Raw genomic sequence first — 16,481 nt, 5'->3', positions numbered from 1 at the left:
TTCTTTAGCATCAATGCTTTTGAATATCTTCTATGAGGGAAACATTTCCAGATGGAAACACAAGGGATTCTGCAGATGCTGGAAATCCAAAGCAGTACGCACAATATAAATGGAGGAACTCAGCAGGTCAGGGAGCATTTATGGAGGGGAATAAATAATAGACAATAGACAATAGGTGCAGAAGTAGACCATTCGGCCCTTCGAGCTTGCACCACCATTCTGAGATCATGGCTGGTCATCTACTATCAATACCCGGTTCCTGCCTTGTCCCCATATCCCTTGATTCCCCTATCCATAAGATACCTATCTAGCTCCTTCTTGAAAGCATCCAGAGAATTGGCCTCCACTGCCTTCCGAGGCAGTGCATTCCAGACCCCCAGAACTCTCTGGGAGAAGAAGTTTTCCCTAACTCTTTCCTAAATGACCTACCCCTTATTCTCAAACCATGCCCTCTGGTACTGGAGTCTCCCAGCATCTAGAAGATATTTCCTGTTGGATATGTCGACATGTCGGACTGAGACTGAAGGGTCTTGGCCCGAATTGTTGACTGTTAATTCCCCTTCATATAATCAGCCATTTCCAGATGTTGGGGCTCGTGGGCTGAAGAAACAACATGGCACAACAATTAAATTCAGGTACAATCCAATGCCCACAATTGAAAGAATACAGAGAACTTGTAACCTTGTAAGAGATTAGAAAGAAGGGTTGACCAATCTGAAAATAAAGTAAGAACTTTAAAATGAAATTGTGCAGCTCAGCAAGAATGAGTACAATGCATCAATGGGATTTGTTCTGGATTGATACACCAGCAGCAGAGATCTGGAAGAATTCACAGAGATTGTATCATTTTAGAGCTCGCAGGAGTGTTAACATAGCATCAAAACTGGCACTGCTATCAGCCATGATAATATTTCTCCAGAATTTCTGAAACAAATTGTTGCAGTTGCTCAGTTTTGGCTGGCTTATTTCTTTACTGGGGCCACCATGAAGAAAGAAAGCCAAATATCAGGTACATGTCAAAAAACTCTTTTGTTTCATAGAAGTTCAAAGTACATTTATTATCAAAAGTATGTATATGTTAATATAAGCTCAAGATTCGTCCCCTTATAGGCAGCCACAAAGGAACCCTAAAAAACCCATTAAAAAGCTGTCAAACATCCAAAGTGCAAAGAAAAAAAAACTGTGAAAAAAATAAAAGCAAGCAAATAGTGTTCAGAACTGAAATTCAAAGAGGGTCCGTCCACACACCCTTAATTCAGCCGTGAGTTGAGTAAATGGCACAGAGCAGCGAGCTAAATTGGCCCATCCCTTGCCTCAGGCCCTGACACCCTGACCTTCACAACCTGGCCCAGCCATCCAACCATTGGGTTCAGTCACTCAGATATACTCTGGGGTCTGGACCAACCCCCTCAATTTGGCTTGTACCCAAACTTTCTGATTTGGCCCGGAGCTTAAATTGTTGTCTAAACATCAGGTTCAGTTGCTTCGATAAGGTTGGGAGCCTGGACCCACTGCCTCGATCTGGCCTGCACCTGACATTTCTGATTTGGACTGGCGCTTCATTCAATCAAACCTTGGGTCTTCCTTGCTCACTGCGATGGACCCACTGCCTCACCTTGGTTCTGCTGCATTGTATTACCTTCATGTCCAAAGGGAAGTCACAGGCTATTGTTTGCGATGATCACTTACCAGAAAAAGAGCGATTAACAAAGCATACAGTTGTCTTCTTTCTTTGGCCATCAGCAAGAAGTCCCTAATATTCACCAGTTCCATCTTAAACCAGCATTATCTCCAACACTGGTAAAAACCCAAATCTGGTATCAAGTTATCATCCAGTGCCACTGCTCTCTTCACTTTAAGGCCCTGGAGTGTCTAACTTTCTAAGCACCAGAGATGGACAATGACGATCCTCAATCAAGTGAGCTTCTGACAAATGCAACCAAATACTTCTGTGAACTATCAGCATTAAAAATGCTTTACAGAAATATCTGAAAATAGGTGCCATCTTTTTACTTCACAGGATCATCTGATATACCATTGTAAATGGGTCTGTCCATTATAAATAATAAGAGGCTTCCTAAAATACCCATTGTCACTGGCATCATACTCCAAGGCAGACATTTCAGAATGTAGATGGTGCCTCTCGGAGAAAACCGAAGATTTGTTACTCTAGAGTAGTGGTCACCAACCCATTGATTGCGATCAGCTAGTCGATCTTTGAGACTTTTCCAGTAGATCCCGGAAAAAAAAAATTAAAAAAATACACGAATACTGTTGAGAGATTGTTTCTGGGTTGCGGGGTTTTTGTTCCGTTGTTTCTGGCCAGCGCGTATGCGTGTAGCTCTCCCGCACTACACAGTGTACTTCAATTGTTCCCAATCACTGGGCCGCGAGTCAGCTGCACCTTTCTTCGTTCCCTGTCATGCCCCCTGCTGAACTTGACACACGCGAGGTCATCGGTCGCTTAAACACAGTGATACCCTCACGCCAGGGATCAGTGGTTGGTCTCGGGCGGCTGGCGAGAAGTGCCATTGCTACTGGCCTGGAGCGCGGACAGATGGGCTCCACCTTTAAATCTGTTTAGCACAGTGAACATTTGTGGGGAACCCGGTGCTAAGATATTCGCAGACAAGCTAATTCGGGCTCAGCGTTTCGTAAGCATCCCCTTCATGTAATCGGCCATTTCCAGATGTTGGGGCTCGCGGGCTGAAGAAAATTGCGATCTATTGAAATAAACTTTTGTCGGCCGATAGATCCTACAAGGGGGGCGGGCGTGCACTCTGTTGCGCACCTCGCTGAGTCAGTTGCTCCCTCCGGACTGTGACCACCGCGGCCCCGGCACGGGGACCTCCGGCACTCCCCTTGTCCTCTCACCCCACCCACGACCAGCCGCACCTGGCCAAGGCGTCTGGCGGGCGGGAGGCTGGAGTTTGGGCCCGGAGGCTGTCTAATGAGGCAATGAAGCCCTCAAAACTGCTCCAGTACCCTGAGTCCAAGCATCCTGCACTTAAAGACAAACCTGTTGAGTTTTTCCAGCAGAAAAAAACGTGAGCAGTGCGGGACAGAAGCTAAGTGCCGAAAGCCGCGAAAACTAAATTGCAGAATAGACTGGACATAAAGAACCTACTTCCAGTATCGTTGTATTCCTGTTGTGTTTAACACCCCACAACCCCGTCCGCCAGTCTGCAAGAATATTGTCAATATTAAACCGGTCTGCGGTGCAAAACAGGGTGGGTACCCCTGGTGTTTATACATTATTTCTGCTTCCAGGTTGCGGGGTTTTACTTCCAGTCTTTTCTGCCCCGGTGTGCATGCGTGTAACTAATTGATCTGGGGTTGATCTTGCCTTTCACTAAGGCCAAGGTAGGGGATCTTGGGCTTAAAAAGGTTGGTGACCACTACTCTAGAGGTCTGTTCCCAAATTTATTTAATCTGTACACCAATAACCTGCCACTAAATCCATCAAGCAGAAAAGATCTGCTCTGGTCACAGTGGTAGACTTTCCTTGAGATGAAGAAAATTTCAGATGTTGACATTGCAAAGATGGCTCGCTACAGGAATACGTGAGGCCTTCAGCTCCAAACCATCAAGCCAACCAATATGTTTCATCTTCACCTTGCCAGAACTACGATTGAGCTGAACATTTTACTGAATGGCCAGAGGCTGAAGAAAGACGAATTCTTACCTTACATGGCCATTGACTAGAGAAAACCATCATGAAAACCATCTAAAAATGACAGCAATGAAGATCAAAAAGAGTCTTCAAGCTAGTAGGCTCTACATAGAGTGAAGATTCCTTACACTAATTCAGTCAGTCCCATTCCAACATTAGGAATTCAAATTAATTATTGACCTGAGTTTTACTAACTTACCAGTTAGACATCACTCATCATAATATCCATCATGATTGAAGATGGCATGCCAAATAATGGCAGTGATGACCCCATGAAAGGATTGGCAGTGGGATGTGTAGTACTGAACCAGTTCCTCAGTACACACCCTATTGCTGATCTGATCTTTAATTTAGCTGCTTCCCAACCTGAAAGTCTCCTCTAACTCAAAATAGAGTAGTGATTGAAATGGATCACTCTCGACAGGACTGGACAGAGTCTCAGTAGAAGTCAGCAACTTTGGGATTGTTGAGGCAATCCTGTGCAGCCTAAACATCAATGAATGCTGTCGAAGATGAAATTCTCTTGTGGGATCTGGGAGCTTCACTTAGTCACTAAGGATTCTATTGTGCGCCTGGTGAATATGCCGATATTAAAGCAGCAAACATGACGAGTGGAATGAAGGAGTGCAGGTAGAGAGAAATTATATTAATGCTGGGGAGTTACAAAGGCATGGATGAGAAATTCAGCTTTCAAAAAGATGTTATTACTATAGATGACTTTAAGAATTTAATTAATAGATGCCAAGGGGAGCTGGCATTATCACAAATTATTTCATTAAAATGAACAATAATAAAGAGAATATAAATAAACCTGATAGCGGAGGCCCTTAAGGGCCTTAGTTTGCTTTCTCTCCAGAATACCTGGGTGAAATCAGTAAGACTTGTAATTTTTTCTACAACACATCTAAAAGACCAGGAAGCCCAAGTGTGTTATAGATTCTTCAGTGGTACCTCCAAAGCCTAAAATATCTAACAGCTGAAAAGGCAATTATAGTAAATGTTTGTGTTTGCCATCACCTCTCGGTCCTCCTCCTAATCACATATTAACCCGACATTGAAGCACATCATGGCTACTTCATCTCTGCTGTTTTAAAATCCCAGAACTTCCTACCCAGCTGCCCTGTGTACCATCACAAGGACAGCTATAGATCAACTAGAGGGCTCCCCGTTGTCTATTCAATTAAATGCTACTCCTTCTAGCAAAAGCAGCATCTCATGGGTGAAAGAAAGTCCATTCACGCCAATGGATGACGGTGAACTAAGTGATAGAAGAGCTAATTTTGAGTGCTCATGCACATCCCTAACACATTGATCTCGGATAGGAGAATGGTAAAAGTGAACTACATGTTCCTAGGTCCAATCGCTACTCTATATTCAGTTAGAGGTGACTTGGTCGAGTCATTCAGGTTAGAAAGCAGCTAAATTAAAGTTCAGCCTTATTTTTTGCTTTACTCCAGAAAAAGATAAGCTTCTCAGATCATTAAGTGACTTTTACAAATGCATAACCTATTGATAATCACAAATGGCTAGTCGGAATTAATTTTCAATTTATGTTAGGAGTTGATAGGATTATTTTCTTTGGGAAATCAATTTGCCTACTCCTTAATAAAAATTCTTAATTATGGCCCTTCAACCACATTTTCCTTAATGTTAAAAATAAAATGACCACTCCGTCCTCCAGAATAAAACATGCATGCAATCACCCTCGACAAGGTCAGCGGCATCTTTTACTCTTTGAAGGGAAATAATTCACCTGTTTCAGTAGAGATTCTTGTTCTGGTGCTTCTTTTTTCAAATATCATGGCAATGGACTTTCCTTGGAGCAAAGGGATGAACTTTCAGAAGGATAGGGAGCAAAAGCAAATATGGTTAGAAGCTTTTCAAGAGCTCTCACACTGTCTGCACGACATTCACTGACAGCATATACTAATGATATTTAGGTCAGAAGTGTCCAAGTACAGTTAAATTTAACTTTTCTTTCTGCTATGAATTTGGCCCATTCTGAATTATATTGGAGCTGATAAAAGAAAGCAATATATTGTACGAGTACAGCTTCTTACAGATACCAAAGGAGTGTGCTTGGACATACACATCACAAAGTTCAAGCTGATAAGCTTCCCTCCCTATTATTCTTTTTTAAGGCCACGATGCATGGAGACATCTTGAAGAGTGCAAAGGAGATAAAAGTCTGATTAGGAAGAGTTAGCATGGCTTTGTGCAGAAGAAATCATGCCTGAGGAACTTTTTTTTATTTAAAGAGGTAAACTAAAAGGTAGATGAGGTAGGGCAGTGCTGGTTGTCTATTTGAAATTTAGCAAGACCTTTGGCATGATTCCACATGGTAGGCTGGTCTAGAAGTTCAGTTCCCATCAAATCCTGGGAGAGCTAGAAGAGACTCAGAGGTAGGAAGCAGAGGGTGATGGTTGAACGCTCTTTCTCAGAATGGAGGCTAGTAACTAATAGTGTGTTGCAGGTACTGATGTTGCAACCCTTGTTATTTAAATGAGTGATTTGGATGCAAATGCACGGGGCTTGATCACTCAGTTTGTGGATGACACAAAATTATGAGGGATCGTTGATAGCGAAGAGGTTATCATAGATTACTAGATCTTGAGCCACTAGGAAGGTGGGTCAAAGAGTGGCAAATGGATTCAATGCACACAAGTGTGAAGTGATGCATTTTGGAAAGTCAAACCAGTGTAGGACTTAAGTTCAATGCTCAAAGTAAATTTTATTATCAAAATACATATAATGTCACCATATTCAACACTGAGATTCATTTTCTTGTGGGCACACTCAGAAATCTATAGAATAGTAACTATAATAGGATCAATGAAGGATCAATTAGAGTGCAGTAGACAAGAAAGTGTGCAAATGCAAATATACTGTAAATAAATAATGAGAACATGAGATAATAAGATAAAGAGTCCTTGAAAGTGAGATCATTGATTGTGGGAACATTTCAGTGATGGGACGTGACGTTGATTATAGTTATCCCCTCTTATTCAAGAGCCTGATTGTTGAGGGGTAGTAACTGTTCTTGAACCTGGTGGTGAGTCCTGAGGCTCTTGTACCTTTTACCTGATGGCAGTGGCGAGAAGGGAGCATGACCTGGGTGGTGAATACTATGAATGATAGGGCTTTCAGGAGTGCAATGGAGCACGTGGAGCTTGGAGCACAAGTGCATAGTTCATTTAAAGCAGCATCACAGGTGGAAAGGATGGTGAAGCTGGTGTTTAGCATTCTGGCCTTCATCAGTCAGGTCACTAAGTTTGGACATTATGTTGCAGTGATACAAGTAATTGGTGAGGCCGCAATTGAAGTACTATGTATAGTTTCGGTCACCCTGTATAGCAAAGATATGGTTAAACTGGAAAGAGTGCAGAAAAGTTTTATGAGGTTGCTGACAGGACTAGAGGGCCTGAGTTATAAGGAGAGTTTGGCCAGACTTGGAACATTGGAGAATGAGGGAGAACCTTATGGAAGTATGTTTAAAATAATCAAAGATATAGATGGTTATTGATGGTAATCATCTTTTCCCCAGGGTGGAAGAGTCCAACGCTAAGGGCAATAGATCTATATTGAGAGGGGAAAGATTTAAAAGGGTTATGTTGGGCAACTTTTTCCATGCAGAGTGTGGTGAGTATCTGAAATGATTTGCCAGAGGAAGTAGTTGAAACAAGCACAGTAGCATCATTTAAGAAACACTTGGATAGGTACGTGGAGTGGCGTGCTAAGAGGACTATGGCTAAATGGAGGAAATCAGGACTAACCAGGCTAGATGGACTTGTTGGGATGAAGGGCCTGTACCTGTGCTGTATTGCTAATAAGAGAGTAACCAATCATGGAAGACCAACTAAAATATTTGATTTTGTCGGAAAAACCTCAATGAAATGGGAAGAGTACATGGACAACATGATAAGTAGTGGGCAGGCTCAGGAGAACAGCAGACATAAATAAACCTACGTATTATCAGTATTAATCATATGTGATGGTATTAACCTAGCATTTACCTCTCCTTTCTGCTTTATTCTCATTTTCAGATCAGCCGCTGTCCATAAGAATTGTTTGATTTCTTCTCCAGTAAAATCCTTGAGAGTCAATAGATGACGCCCTTTCAGAGTAGCAGCACTTAGTACGACCTGGGCACATCTGCAAAAATTGGAAGTTTGTAAAAAATTGCCTTCATTTATTCTGCCAAAAAGGAAGCAGGAAATAGCTGCTGAAAAGCCATCAAAATACAAACTAGATTTTATGGCAGAAATGAAAAATGCTGTCAATTAAAATTTGTAGATAATGAAAATGGAACGTTAACTTGGGTCAAAAGATTTTTTGACTTTTTGAATCTAATTGACCTACGTATTTTAACTGAAGTCCAACTTGTCCCCGACGTAACATTTTCAGAAGCCAAAGCAGAAATAGAATCACAATCCATTTGAATTAGAAAGGTGTGAATTATAGAACCGTACAACATGGAAACAGACCTTTCGGCCAAACTCACCCATACCAACTGTGCTGCCTCTTAGCTCGTCCCATCTGCCTACAATGGGCCCATAGCTCTCCAGACCCCTTGTATCCATGTACTTATCTAGATGAGTTTTAGAAGATGCTGATGTGATTGCCTCAAGCAATATTCCTGGCAGCTTATTCCAAATAATGCACCACTCTTTGGGTGAAGAAGCTGCCCAAGTCTCTCTCCTTGTAATAAGCTCTTTGGGCCTGTGCGGGGAACCAGAGAGCATTGAGCTCTAAGGTTTTTAAAATACCTGAATTAGTTAATTACAAACACAATAAAATTTGCAGATGCTGGAAAACCAAGCAACACACTCAAAATGCTGGAGGAACTCAGCAGGCCAGACAGCATCTGTGGAAAGGAGTGAACAGTTGATGTTTTGGGCCAAGACCCTTCATCAGGACTGGAAAGGAAGGGGAAAGACGTCAGAATAAGAAGGTGGAGGAGGGGAGGAAGAACACAGATTCTGGATTGGTTAATTGTTGTTTAACAAGAGTCTTCAATCGCTTACGAGTTCCTTGTGTTTTTCTCGAAAGATTCACTTTTTGTAATGCGGTCTCCTAGTGTTCTCTGTTTAAACTTGTTAAGTTTATTTTAAAAAGCTTGGGGATTCTGCGTTACTTGTATTGTTTTAGCACTAACTGGGTGCCCACTTATCGCAGGGTCCTAGCTTTGAGAATATTAGTTCTTGTGATGTTGCTTGGCTGAGCCACCAATACTCTATTGAAATTCTTATGAATAAACGCTGATTGGCTTCTCTACATTGGAGCCCATCTTTCCTCTGCACTTAGGTTCTGAATTGAACATCATGACTGAAGGACCCAGAAGATGTTGAACAGCAGCATTTTGACATCAGATGACAGACACTGTACACAATATTCAAGTGCACCCTCACTAACATCTTTAGAACCATAGCACAGAAACAGGCCTTTTGGCCCTTCTTGGCTGTGCCGAACCATTTTTCTGCCTAGTCCCACCGACCTGCACCTGGGCCATATCCCTCCAAACCCCTCTCATCCAGATATCTGTCCAAGTTTTTCTTAAATGTCAAAAGTGAGCCCGCATTCACCACTTCATCTGGCAGCTCATTCCACACTTCTACCACTCTCTGCGTGAAGAAGCACCCCCAATGTTCCCTTTAAACTTTTCCCCCTTCACCCTTAATTCATGACCTCTGTTTTTTTCTCCCCTGGCCTCAGTGGAAAAAGCCTGCTTGCATTCACTTTATCTATACCCATCATAATTTTATACACCTCTATCAAATTGCCCCTCATTCTCCTACGCCCCAGGGAATAAAGTCCTAACCTATTCAACCTTCCTCTGTAACTCAGTTTCTCAAGTCCCAGCAACATCCTTGTAAATCTTCTCTGCACTCTTTCAACCTTATTAATATCCTTCTTGTAATTAGGTGACTAAAACTGCTCACAATACTCCAAATTCGGTCTCACCAATGTCTTATACAGCCTCACCATAACATTCCAACTCTTATACTCAATACTTTGATTTATAAAGGCCGATGTACCAAAAGCTCTCTTTACAACCCTATCTACTTGTGACGCCACTTTTAGGGAATTATGTATCTGTACTCCCAGATCCCTCTGTTCTACTGCACCTCTCAGTGTCCTACCATTTACCTTGTATGTTCTACCTCAGGTTGACATTCTGAAGTGCAATACCTCAAACTTGTCCACATTAAACTCCACCTGCTATTTTTCTGCCCATTCCTCCAACTAGTCCAAATCCCTCTGCAAGCTTTGAAAACCTTCCTCACTGTCCACGACGCCTCCAATCTTTGTATCATCAGCAAATTTGCTGATCCAATTTGCCACATTATCATCCAGATCATTGATATAGATGACAAATAACAGTGGACCCAGCACTGATCCCTGTGGCACTCCACTAGTCACAGGTCTCCACTCAGAGTAGCAATCCTATATATCCTATCCAGAGTAGCAATCTAATATGACTGCCCAACACTTGTACATCATTCAGGGCATTGAGAAGGCCAGGATGTCAAACACATTCTCATTTACCTGTGATGAGAACTATGCATTTGCATTCCTACGACCCTCTGTTGTTGAACATCTGAAATGAACTGAAAGCACTTCAACTACCTATGTACAGGTATCTTTGTCCCAATAATGGCAAAGCTGTCACTGCTCTGTGCATGTGAGAGCCACTTTGAGGTTTTCCTGCCTGCTGAGGTGAATTCATGAGGTTGCTAAGTGATTCAACTTGTTGTGCAGTTTCCTTCAGCAAAATCATCTGAATCATCTGAATTTGAAGATACACATGACCAGCTTTGTGTTATAAAGTGCAAATTTTGCGTTAAGTTTCAAATTGTCAGGTCCTTCAAGTATGTCCCACAATTTAAAATATAAATACGAGAAATTCCTGCAGATGCTGGAAATCCGAAGCAACACACAAGACAAGCAGCATTGATGGAAATTAATAAACAGTTGACATCTCAGACCGAGACCTTTCTTCAGGACTGGAAAGGAAGGGGGAAGACACCAGAGTCACTATTTAATAAGATCAACCCAGCTCTATGATGGCCTTGACCCCGTTTCTGTTTTCTTCATCTATTCATACCCATACTTCTTTCCTCGATATACCACTTATATACTTGTAATGATCCTGCTTCGACTAGCCGATGGGGCAGAGAATTCGAGATTCACTACCTTCGGAAGGAAGATAGATACGAATCAGTTAAGAAAATCAGAAAAAGATTTAAAAGTGCTGCCAATTTTCTCCCGTCTACTGTGTGTAGCAAACTGCAAACCCAAACAGCACTCGCTTTGGGCAAATATTATTCTGTTTTCTGATGATTGTTGGTTGGATGCACAAACACATTTCAAAAAGCGTTTTATGGAAAATCTCGACCTTCCAAGAGATTTTCCTCCCCCCACTACAGCGTGGTTATTGGTTTATTTTGAATTTAAAATCTAAAGTGTCATTCTGGTAAACAAACGGGGGGGGGGGGGGGGAGGGGGAGGCATACCTAGCCTGCTCGTTGTTCAGTGCACCCAAAGTCAGTGACCTCTCGCACAGTGAAACCCGTAGCTGCAGTGCTCGCCTCTAAATCCCTGCCATGCTGGAGATCCTATTACAATCATCGCGAGACGGAAAATCACCCAAAGTAGGCTGGAAAAAACCCCAACGCACTATTTATATGCCGAAAAATCCTGAATTAGATGGATAACTTTGGAGAACTGGGGTCGAGTGTGGACACCATTTCGTCTACATACGTTTTCGTTCTTGCTCTGCTTTCCCAACACTGCGAGAATTAAAGCCACTCACCGAAATGAGCGCACGGAGCACTTGTTGCTCAGAGAAACCGAGCGTCCCAGAAGGTTCCTTAAAGCGAAGAGCATGGTTGTTTTTGGGTTGCGCTGCTGAGGGGACTGACTCCGGCCTGAAGTGAGACGCTTCCACTCTCGTGTTAAGTTGAGCGGCTGCACTGACCCTGATGTAATCAGAACAGCCGCGCTGCGTCGGTAAACAGCTGCACGGCGAGTCGAAACTTTACCTGGCGATCACGCTCCCAGAAAGGGCTCTGGGATATCTGTGTGAAAAAAATCTTTTGGATATGGAATGGAGAGAGTAGTGTAGGCAAGTAAATTGACTGGGCTGGGGATGTGGAAGATAGGTAGTTATTTTTGTGGTCTAAAAATGCCTTTTCTGGACCTATCAAAGTAATAAAAATGTTTATTGTTCTACAATACACACTAAGTGCTGGAGGAACTCAACAGATCAGGCAGCATTTATGGAAACGAAAAGCAGTCAACATTTTGGGCAAAACCCTTCTTCAGGACTGAAAAGGAAGAGGGAAGATCCTAAATAATGTGCTGCTTTTGAGCTCCTTCCCTAATCATGCCTTTTCAAATACTTCCTGCAAAGAGTAGGGAGAGAACCTTGGAGCAGACTAGCTCTGGCTACAGATTTCAATTCGTCATGTGAGAAACAGATGGCCAGTTGTTGAAACCTGGCCCTTTGACAATAACAAAGCAGATAATGTTCAGATTTTTCATTGCATTCTGAATTAAAGCCATTCAGTGCAATGAGTCCATGCTGGCTCACACAGCAAAGCCATTTCCCAAATAAATTTTGCTATAACCTATTCTTGCCAAATATCATCTGTTTTACCACTCATCTGTTGAGGGGTTGACTTCTGGCAGCCAATTAACTCACCAACCCATGTATCTTTGAGTGTAAAAAGAAACTCAAGGGAAATCATGTGTACATTTGGGCAGCCAAAAAACAAAGAAACTCAATTTTAAAAAAGAGACCATCAAACACCCAACGTGTAGAGAACAAAAATTGTGCAAACAATGAAAGTAAGCAAATGGCATTGAGAACCGAATTCCACAAAAGTGAGCCCACAGACATGACCCAAAGGCAAAGCAGCAGAGACAATTTAACAGTAAGTGATACTTTACCAATAAATTGCAAAATAACAAACCACAAGGAGCCACAAAACAAAAGCAAACAGATACAAAACACAACAAGATAACTGAAGGAGCAAGTGATTGAGGCTGAGTCGCTCAGTGGGTGAACCAGAACTGTGGATGAGAGCTTGTTTTAAATAGGCTGCAGATGATGAGTTGGAAACAGGTGGCAGGCGACTCCTATCAGCTGGGTGGAGACTGGAAGGCGTCTGCCTGCGCAGGTCTGACAGGGGACGGGAAGGAGTACAAGATGGTGGGTGATAGGTGAGACTAGGTGAGGTGGAAGGTGGGCGAGTGGGGGGGGGGCGGGGGAATGAAATAAGAAGTTGGGAGATGATAGGAGGAAGAGGTAAAAGGCTGAAGAAGGAATCTAATAGGAGTGAACAGAGGTGCAATGAGTAAAGGGAAGAATGAGAGGAACTTCAGGGAAGTCATATAGGCAGGATAGAATAAGAGAAGGGGTGAGTGGGTGAATAGGGAAAATAGTGGGTGAGTGGGTGAATGGAAAAAGCGAAGTGGGGGTGCTACTTACAAGAAATTGGAGAACTCTATGTTCATGCCTCAGGTTGGAGGCTACCCAGTCGGAATACGAGGTGCTGCTCCTCCAACCTTACTTTGGACTCACTTACCCAGGCCAAAGCAAGTCAGAATAGGAATGGAAAGTCAAATAGCCATCAGGAGATCATGCCTTAGGCAGTGCTCAAGGAAGCAGTCCCCTAATCTGTGTCAGGTCTCAGTTATAGACCAAACCACACCAGGAGCATTAGATGCAATAGATGACCCCAACAGACTCACAGGTGAAGTGTCACCTCACATGAAAGGACTATTTGGGACCCTGAATGGTGGTGAAGCGGGAGGTGTAGGGGCAGGTGTAGCACTAGTCAGACTTGCAGGGGTAAGTGTCAGAAGGGAGATCATTGGGGAGTGACAAGTGGAGAAGTGGCACTTAAATAAACTACCTCTTCTCCCTGCTTTAGTTTGGCACTTAATTTATTTCACTGCAGATACCTTTTTTCTCTTCTTAGGCAACCCTCTGGATCAAGGGTAACGAATGCATTTCCACTCTGGTTACATGTTATTAACTTTGGCTATGAATTTGGTGGATATTTACTGAAGACTACTGCAATTTGTCCTTGCTGGTAGCCTCCAAATGAGTAGGCAGAAGAAGGGATTGTGATGTGGTTCATCATTCTAAAGGGTCTGGATTGTGTGGTGGCAGTAATTTTTAGAGGAGCACAACAACAATTCAATAGTTGTTACAAGCAGGATCTTTTAGTTCTGCTGTTCACAGAACTTAAGAAAATGGTTAAAATTACAAATTCTTGGGCTTTATTACAGTATAACTTACAAGAGCCAGGAAATCTTTATAAATCATTGCATTGGCCTTCCTGTGTCTATTGCAGGCACCACCCTCCTTGGACAAATGACAACACCTTGATGGTGCAGAAGCGATTTAGCAAAATGATTCCAGCAATGAGACAGAGTGGGAAACTCAAAACTAAGAAAGGTGCAGTCACTCTGATGATATATTACTACTGACCCCAGTAGCCGTCAGGACATTGTGGAACAGATATGAAGACAGATCAGGGAAATGTGTAAAATCAACAGGGTTATTGTAGTGCATGACTTTAACTTCCCTGACATAGATCAGGATCTCCTTAGTGCAAGAGGATTAGATGAGGAAGAATTTGTTAGTACATCCAGGAGGGTTTCTTAAGTCAACCTGTAAACCAATGAGAGGAAGGGCAATACTGAACCTGGTGTTGAGAGATGAGACTGGCAAAGTGGGAGAGCAGCGACTTTAGGTTTTAAGGCAGCTACAGATAAGGATAAGTCAGAGTCCTAGAGCAATACAACATGGAAACAGGACCTTCCATGCCAATCACTGCATCATTTCTGCTATTCCCTGTTGGCTGTGTTTGGCTCATAAATTTCTAAGCCCCTCCCTTTCATGTACATACCTAAATGCCCCTTAAGTGTGTAATTGTACCTCTAATTGTACCCCGCTTCCTCTGGCAACTCATTCCAGGTACTCACTACTCTGTTTAAAGAAGTTCTCTCTCAAGTCTCTTTTAAACCTCTCCCCTCTTGTGCTTATGCCCTCTAGTTTTGGATTCCCCAAACCTGGGGAGAAGACTATGACCACCTTATCCATACCCCTTAAGATTTTATAGAAATCTACAAAATCACCCTCCTTCTCCTTTGATTCAAGGAATAAAGAACCAAGATGGCAAAGCTCTCCCTACAACTCAGGCCCTCTAGTTCAGGCAGCTTCTTTGTAAATCTCCTCTGCACCCTCTCCAGTTTGATGCCTTTCCTATAACAGGGTGACCAAAACTGTACACAAAACTTCAAGTGTGGTCTCACCAATGACATGTATAGCAGCAACATAATATTCCTATTTCTAAACTCAGTTCTGGGACTGAAGGTCAGCAACCTAAACATCTTCTTCACCACTCTCTTTACTTTTGTGGTTGCTTTCATTGAACTGTACACAACACTGATCAGTGCCCTGCTATTCACAGTATAGGTCCTATCCTGGTTTGACTGTCCAAAATGCATCACCTCACATGGATCTAAACTTAAATCCATTACCATTTCTCAGCCTGTCTCCCTAACTGATCTAGATCTCCTGAAGAAGGGTCTCAGTCCAAACATTGACTGTTTATTAATTTCCACAGATGCTGCCCGACCTGCTGAGTTCCTCCAGCATTTTGTGTGTGTTGCTTAAGATGTCTTTGTAATTATGCTTCACTATCAACAAGAACCCCTAATTTAGTATCTTCAGCAAACTTCCTAATTGTGCCATGGCCATTCGCACCCAAATCAGTTACATAATGAACAACAAAGCTCCACAACTAACCCCTGGATAGACTGAAGAAGCTATGATTATTATACTTGCAATGGAGGTGGTTGCAAGGGTGTATTTTTCAATACACAGCAAGCATTTAGAAACTGGAATGCACTGCGAGAGGGGATAACAGAAAAAAAATCAATTCTAGCATTCAAAGTTAGTGAGTTTGTGAATGACATTGGTGGTGTCACACAACTGCAGGAGGCTTGTTGCAATATGTGTGGCCACTTATCCATCACTGACAGACCCAGAAGAGACATACAACTATTGCACAGACTTGGATGCCCAGGGTCCTCTGCACATTACACATCACATGCATAGAAAGACCTGGAGTCAAAAACAGGCAAGTGATTTTATAATTAAACACGAGGAAATCTGCAGTTGATGGAAATTCAAGTAACACACACAAAATGCTGGTGGAACACAGCAGGCCAGGTAGCATCTATAGGAAGCATCTATTGATTTTATATTGAGGTTCAGGATGAAAGTTTGGTTCTTATTGTTCCCAGTTACCTCAGCTCCACACACCACCCCATGGAATGAACTGACTGGTAACATTTTGTTAAATCCTAGTGGAGATATACTTGACTAACAAATGTACAACCTTGCAGATCTACTGAGGAACTTGTAAATGTTTAAAAAGCAAAATATTCAGTGGTCTGATGAATTAAAGTCTCAATGCATTGAAAATATCAACACATGCCAAACGTTGGTGGAGCTCAGCATGTCAGGCAGTCTCCATGGAAATGAATAATCAGTCAGGCTGAGATTCTTCTTCAGGTCTGGAAAGGAAGGGGGAAGATGAAGGAGGGGAAGGAGGACTAGCTAGAACGTGATAGGTGAAGCTAGATGGGTGGGAAAGGTCAAGGGCTGGAGAAGAAGGAATCTGATAAGAGATGATAGTGGATCATGGGAGAAAGGGATGAAGGCAGGGCACTAGGGGTGGTGATGGGCAGGTAAGAGGCTGGAGTGGGGAACAGAAGAAGCGGGAGG

The 16,481-nt window shown here is 42.6% G+C and overlaps 1 protein-coding gene across 1 annotated transcript in view; it reads right to left on the bottom strand.

Moving 5' to 3' along the window:
• otc (ornithine transcarbamylase) overlaps window positions 1-11,742 on the bottom strand; it is a 47,061-nt gene extending 35,319 nt beyond the window's left edge. Inside the window, exons 1-3 of the mRNA XM_059968246.1 lie at window positions 11,487-11,742; window positions 7,687-7,825; window positions 5,427-5,508 (exon numbers count right to left, since the gene is read on the bottom strand). Of these exons, the coding sequence (XP_059824229.1) occupies window positions 5,427-5,508; window positions 7,687-7,825; window positions 11,487-11,560 (295 nt within the window). The 5' untranslated portion in view covers window positions 11,561-11,742. The remainder of the gene's footprint in view (window positions 1-5,426; window positions 5,509-7,686; window positions 7,826-11,486) is intronic.
• Window positions 11,743-16,481: the final 4,739 nt, after the last annotated feature.

Source organism: Hypanus sabinus, chromosome 4 (genome assembly GCF_030144855.1).
Source record: "Hypanus sabinus isolate sHypSab1 chromosome 4, sHypSab1.hap1, whole genome shotgun sequence".
NCBI classification, from domain to species: domain Eukaryota; kingdom Metazoa; phylum Chordata; class Chondrichthyes; order Myliobatiformes; family Dasyatidae; genus Hypanus; species Hypanus sabinus.
Note: the sequence above shows the minus strand (reverse complement) of the source record. Positions and strands in the feature narration are given on the sequence as shown.